The sequence below is a fragment of the Tupaia chinensis genome, unplaced genomic scaffold (assembly GCF_000334495.1).
Source record: "Tupaia chinensis unplaced genomic scaffold, TupChi_1.0 Scaffold000044_1, whole genome shotgun sequence".
Taxonomy (NCBI): Eukaryota; Metazoa; Chordata; class Mammalia; order Scandentia; family Tupaiidae; genus Tupaia; species Tupaia belangeri.
Genome location: NW_006159500.1, coordinates 1,899,082 through 1,905,902, shown reverse-complemented (window position 1 = coordinate 1,905,902; position 6,821 = coordinate 1,899,082). Strand labels below are relative to the sequence as shown.

The 6,821-nt window shown below is 40.6% G+C and overlaps 1 protein-coding gene across 1 annotated transcript in view; it reads right to left on the bottom strand.

The window, feature by feature from the left end:
• Positions 1-6,821, bottom strand: part of GSAP (gamma-secretase activating protein) — a 111,855-nt gene continuing 105,034 nt past the window's right edge. The window contains 7 exon segments of the mRNA XM_027773350.1: positions 1-734; positions 1,146-1,245; positions 1,331-1,432; positions 2,925-3,023; positions 3,147-3,208; positions 4,567-4,686; positions 6,441-6,535. Coding sequence (XP_027629151.1) covers positions 643-734; positions 1,146-1,245; positions 1,331-1,432; positions 2,925-3,023; positions 3,147-3,208; positions 4,567-4,686; positions 6,441-6,535 — 670 coding nt within the window. The 3' untranslated portion in view covers positions 1-642.

The following is a 6,821-nucleotide window of genomic DNA, read 5'->3' as shown; positions in this document are numbered from 1 at the left end:
ATGTCTCATTTTTTTAATGATAGTATATTATTAAATCGAACTTTATAAATATAAAAAATTAAATACAGTTCCATTTGGACTATCACAAAGATAAACCTCACTCTAAATACTATAGGTACAAATCATTGTATATTACAAATTATTTTGTATTGGATATAACAGACTTGATATAGTCCAAAGTCAATTTTTTAAAAAGTATCCTCTTTCCAAATAGAATTCTTATGCAACATCCAGTTTTTCTGCTTGTTATGTTATTTTCAATGGGACATCTAGTGGTTGCTTTTCAAGCACCGTTTCCTATGTTTTTAAAACAAATCTTATTTTAGAGTAAAACAGAAGCTAGCTTTTGGCTTGTTAAGCTACTAGGAGTATGAGACCCTTGGAAGGGCATCACGTATGCAACTGTTTGCCTTCTTGGGCTGTTTATTACTTCTCTACATTTGGGTGGTTTGGCTGTTCAAAATTAGAATGAGGTATGTTAGTTTAGCTCTCTCTTAATGAACACCAAACTGAAATTCAGATGACTCAATGATATATTTAGATGTTTGTTACCAATTTTAAATTTTGCTAAAGGATTCTTGACAGGAGTAAAGCCAATGAGCAACATTAAAAACATTGGAATCGGATCCAATGTTTTCTCTTCTACAAGCCTAAAAGCATTGTTGTGTGTTTCAGAGCTGCCTCCTCTACAAATTCTGCATCCACATTGTCATGTCCGTCAAAAGCATACAGAGCTGGGAAAGAAAAAGAGAGAGAGAGAGAGAAAAGATTACTATGGAGTCATGGAACATTTCTAACCTTGTGCCCACAGCTTGTTGAAATCACAATTATTTTATATTTTAGTAAAACATATTATTCTGAGAATGTATTCTTAAAATTTATTAAACCTCAGCACCAAGAAAGAGCATTTCCATCAACCAAATGGACTTGAAGCCCCTTTAAATCCTTTTAAAACTTCAAAGGTGATTATTCTATTGGTAATTTACTCTGGGTAGTAAGCTGTGTATTGCTAATGAAAAGAAAATGCCGTAAGAACCTACGTTTAAGTAAGGAGTATTTTGAAAAGAGAATAGTATACAAATAAATAGGGCATGAATGTATCATGGGAAAAGCAGGAAAACCCTAAGAACAGAGGAGTGAATTACCTTTATTGGAGGATTCTAGATCTGTCAGAATTTCAATGAAGTAGTTCAGAGGCAGAAATTCTACACTGAATGATGACTTGTCAATCATAGAATTCCGAGTCTAAAAGGGAAACCACTCTGGTATTAGTTGTTTCTCCCAAACAAGCACCAATGTAAAACACATTTCGTCAGCTCTGCTTTCTCACCTGTTTCTTGTAGTTCTGAAGCAGCCGCGTCACATGGTTCCGTGAAATGATGTTAGAACTCATAGGATGATCCCAAAGTCGGCAGATCTTCTGACCAATGAGCTTTTGTACAAATTGAAAAATAGGTACAGAAAAATATATCTCACACTTCATTAAAAAAATATTCTTTTTTTAAGAGGTTTTTGCCATAGGATGTGTGCGCTCACCAGAGAGAGAGAGGGTAAGAGAGAAATCACTCCCCCAGGGGTGATGGCCATGCCGCAATCCCTTCTACTCCATTCTCGGATCTTGGGCACACGCACACTCAGCATGATTTTGAACCCACCAGTTTCAAGACTCAAACCGTGGTTGGCCATGTGGGAATCCAGTCACGTTTTACACACACACACACACACACACACACACACACACACAAATTTTAGAAGTAGTATTCTGGTATTCCAGGGGCCAGCAAATGTCATGGTGGTTAAGGTGGCTGGGTCCCACATAGCTGAGAGCGCAGTTCAAGTCCTGGACCAGCAGCTGAAAAACGTCAGTGTAGAGAAGAAGGAATTCATGGCCATCCCCCCAACAAGGGGTGCTTTCTCACATTCCCTCTCTCTCTGTTTCTCTCTCTGGTGAGCATGTATGCCCTATAGCAAAACAAGTATCTTAAAGTAGCTAGTTAGCCTGAACAGCAGGCCCTTCATGATAAATGCCTCTTAGAGAAAGGCCATGTTCTTTTGAGGTATGCCTCAGCATTTTGAATAAACACTCCCTCCAAAGCTACCTTAAGGAATGTAGTTTATACAACGATGTTACCAATTTTTTCTCTAAAATGGAGTTTACTCTGCAAAACTAGATTTGGGCATGGCAACTTTAAGTGAGGTTTTGAGAGGAAACTGAAGGTTGTAGATAATGACTTTTTATCAACTTCTCTGTCATTGTCTTGCCTAGGAAAATTAAATTCCCTAAGAGTGTGTATGTGTGGGGTCAAATCTGGAGAGAAAGCCAAATGTTCAGAAACATTCCCCAGAGAGATCTAGCCATGGAAAATATGCTGTTTTCTCTTCCTGCTTCTACTTGAGTAAGCAAGAGGTTGGGGCTGTTGAAAGCAAGCCCATTACGTCCAGAAAGGCAATGGACATCCTCTTTGTAGGAAGACAATGTAAAAGTTGCCAGAGCTCGAGGTACGTAAACAGCAGACACAGTTAGCCTCATAGGGTCAGGAAGTTTGCAGTCAGAGAAAAATCCTTGCTGTGCAATTTCATTTTTTCACAGTATTTCCAACTCAGAAAAGCTAATAGCTAAAATTAAAAAAAAAAAAAAAAAAACACCCACAGGGAGTGTCTTTATAACTCTTTTCCTCATATTTGTCATTCTTCCTTTGACCTCGGAATATTTTCCTGCTGTGGTAGAAATTCAGTAGAGGGAAATGCAGTTCCAAAACCTTCTGACCTCACCTGCCTTTACATTTCTTATCAGTTAAAATGCCAAAAGCACATGTTTCCCCTTTCCCCCCCACCACCCCCGCCTCAGACTCAGATGTAAATATTACTGTGGTTTCCTGAGAGAAGAAAGCGGGTAAGTGTGCTCAGTAATTGTGCTCAGCTACCTGTGTCAAGGCAGGACGAAGCCAGAGGAGCAAGCTCTGTGTAGGCCCAGCAGGGAACAGCAGACAGAGGGGTGGGGAAGGATGGGGTTTCTTGGAAAGCTGAAAAGTGAAGCAATTCCATTGACTTTATCCCAAAGCAAGCAAATGCTCTTCTTTTAAGAAGAAATCGAAGGAGAGTCATGCCAAAACCCAGGGAGAAAATAAAATCTATTTTAGGATTACCGGAGGAAGCCGCACAATGATGCTAAATTTTAGTTTTTCATTTTTCTCTGTATTGTCCAGATCTACAAGAAAGTTAGGGATTGGCAAAGCAGAAATATCCATTTTAATACTCTGCAAGTTATGAATACTTAGACGAGTCTATCCCGGCAATACATGTCCCAACCTCATATTCTCAAGCTACTCTAATACACCTTGAAATTTTTACTTTGTGACTCTGAATAAAAGAATTTTTTGTGGCCAGCAGGTGTCATAATGGTTACGGCCCTGGATTTTCACATAACCAACTGCAGTTCAAGTCCAAGACCAAGCAGCTTGAACTCACACCAGGCACGTATGCACGTGTGCCCAACATCCAAGGAGGAGAATGAAAGAGAAGGGACTGCAGTGTGGCAATCTCCCCAGGGGTTAATTTCTTACTTTCTCTCCCCTGTCTTTCTCTGTCACTCAGACATATGCACCCTTTAGCAAAAATCTCTCTAAAAAATAAATTAAATTAAAGATTTTTCTGTAACAGGCTGGCAGTCACAAAGCAATTTTACTAACTTAAAACAGAAGGTACTTCAAGTAATGCCAATGCTTTACTATATATTAACAAAACTCATCTATTAAAATAATACAGTTAAATAATTTAAGTTAGCACTATACTACAGACCTTATTTAAAATTCAGATGTATATAAGCAGTGCACTTCAAGCCTAACCTTGAGATGACAGAGTTAATCAACAGAAAGCCATTTCCCAGAAATTAAGCCATTTTATGACTCTTTTTTGAGAAACAAGCTTAGAGAATCTTCTATCCTCAAGTACCCTTGTGTACAGAAAATGAACCTAATGGCTGTGGGTACACTAAAAAGTCCCCTGGGGCCTCTTTAAGTACTAAGGCACTTTAAGTTGGTCCAAAGGATGGTTACAGGAAATGGACTATACTCAACAGGACCAGCTGCATCAATTGTGAGATCCAGTGCAAGATGAAAATGAGAAGGCTCTTGTTCAACTATTACTAAACATTTCAAAATGTGGAGAGCCACAGTGGTGCAATAGTGACACAGTCCTCCACAATGCTGAGGCCACATGGGAAGCCTCATGTGGTTCCTCTCCCAGGGTCTCCCTGAACACACTGGACACACACGAGCCCATAGTCCTGGCTGGCTGAAGTTGGGGATGAGTCGTGGCATGAGTACCCTATTGGGGATGCCTGTGTGTATGTGTGTGTGTGTGTGTGTGTGTGTATGTTTCTTTCTCATGAAAGAAATAAGCTTTAAACTTCTTTAATTTCAAGATTTAATGCAGAGTACTCAGCCAAGCGTGGGACCTTTCTGAGTGCACCAGGCCCTGTGTGGATGCAGAGGTCGCACACCCAGGGAGCCAGCCCTAGTGGTGCTCAGGCTGGCACTAGCACTGTGGCAGCCCAGAGCCTCTTACCTTTCATAAGCCTTGTGACAGCAGTTTCGGTGAGAAGCAACACTCCATTATCGATGTAATGCAGCAGGTTATGCAAAGGGAGACAGTGGACCCCAAGGATTGTGTGCAGTGTATGAAAACCTAGGATGAGAGATCCAGGAGGGTAAACACAGCCACCATCTCCAGCATCCCAGAGGGAATGAATTGGATCCAGTTAATGAAACACCCAGCCCAGTGCTTGGCACCTGGAGTCATGTAAATTTCTTAAAAACACGGGCCAACTTTCCTTCTTTGTCCTTCACAACTAAGTATCAGGCCAGGCCTCTGGTAGGTTTCCTAGTATACATTCCCTTCCTCTTGCATCCCTTCCCAAGCAAAAAGAGGGCAAAGCTTGTTCAATGGAAAATGGCTCTAGAGTTTCATATGCCTGTAACTCTGTAGAAGAAAGCAAGAGAGAAGAGAAGAGCTCGATAAAGTCCATATGCCCAGGTTAAAGGGTTATGGGGGTGGAGACGATTTTGCTGAAGGGAAAAGAAACCTGGATCAGAAGGGAACAGTTTCTACAAAGAGACTTCAGACTTCCATGGGAAACTGGAAAAAATCCTGCTGTATGTATTAACATGGATGAACCTATAGGGCATTTTGCTAGGTGAAATAAACCAATCACAGGAGGACAAATACTACATGATTCCACACATAATGAGGTATCTAAAATAGTCAAACTCATAGAAACAAAAAGAATAGTGGTTACTAGAGGATAGAGAAAAGGGGAACTTCTGTTCAACAGGTATAAAGCTTCAGTTATAGGGAACCAGCAGTTAGCGTAATGGCTATGTCGCTGGACTCCCACGTAGTTGACCGCGGTTCACGTCCCGAACCCGGTGGCTTAAAACTCACGCCGGGTGCGTGTGCATGCGTGCCCAAGATCCTGAGAGGAGAATGGAGGAGAAGGGATTGCGGCGTGACCATCCCCTCTGGGAGGTGATTTCTCGCTTTCTGTCTCTATGTCTCTCTCTGTCTGTCTGGCGAGTGCACGCACACTATAGTGAAAACCTCTCAAAAAAAAAAAAAAGGCTTCAGTTATATAAGATGAATAGATTCTAGGTATCTGCTATACCTATAATTCACAATATTGTATTCTGCACTTAAACATTTGTTGAGAGGGTAGATTTCATGATCTACTTAAACATTGCTGAAGTGTTCTTGCCACATTTTTTAAATGGGATCTTATATGTGACAAATGTAAGGCAGGCCGCTCATAACAAGTAGGAGCTTATTTTTTATAATGGATAGTGATTTCTATACATATCTTTCCAACTCAGCTCTTACTAATCATTGTAATTGCTCTTATTTTGAGCACATTGCCTGACAGGTAGTAGCTGCTCAATAGATGTGACTAAATAAGCAAGTGACTAATTAAACAAATGACTGCATACATATGTCTCAGTGGTGTTTTGAGGACTGACTTGGTCTTGTTTCAAAATCCTAAGGGCAATATTTAGCTTCACCGTACATGAGAAAAAGCTCAATCCCTGGCAACAAACCAGACCCATTTCCTTCGAGTGTTAACCTTCGTATATCTTAATCAGATAAACTAGGAATGAAGACATCAGAGAAAGAACTCCCTGAGTCAGCTCCACTGGTTCAAATTATTCTAGAAAGTTGCGTGGGGACCAGCCTATGCTCCCTAAAGTTAGTAAGAAGCTACATAACAGTTTATTAGTCGGGGAGATATGATAAGCAGAGGTCAACCACAGGGCCCAACTCTCACAATGACACTAGACACACAATTTCTCACACCCTAGTGTCATTATTAAACTCATGATGTGCCAAGATCTCGAGACCATGTGCAAAAGAAAGAACAAATTTATTACCCCAAAAGAACCAAAACTTACCAGGAGGCAGAGGTAAAAACAAACTGTTAGTAGCTTCCAAAATCCTGGTCATGAGGTGAAAGACTGAAAATTCAGCAGCACTGCCACGCCTATTACTGGGTTAAAAATAACAAGGCAGCATGTCAGTCAAGAAGCTCCTCTTTAAAACCCCATTTCTCCTAAACAGTGGCTCTGAATACCACATAGAGGGAATTCATTCTGATAGTGAAACACTATGCCTTGTAGAAAGCCTCATGAATATACTGATCATTTAGGGTGGCCATCAACCTAAAATCTAAACAGACACATAAATTATAAATTGAATTGACCCAAGTCCCCTCTCACAGCAGTACCAGGGTTACGTGTCACCTTCTCCCAGCCCCTCCTGAACCACATAACAGG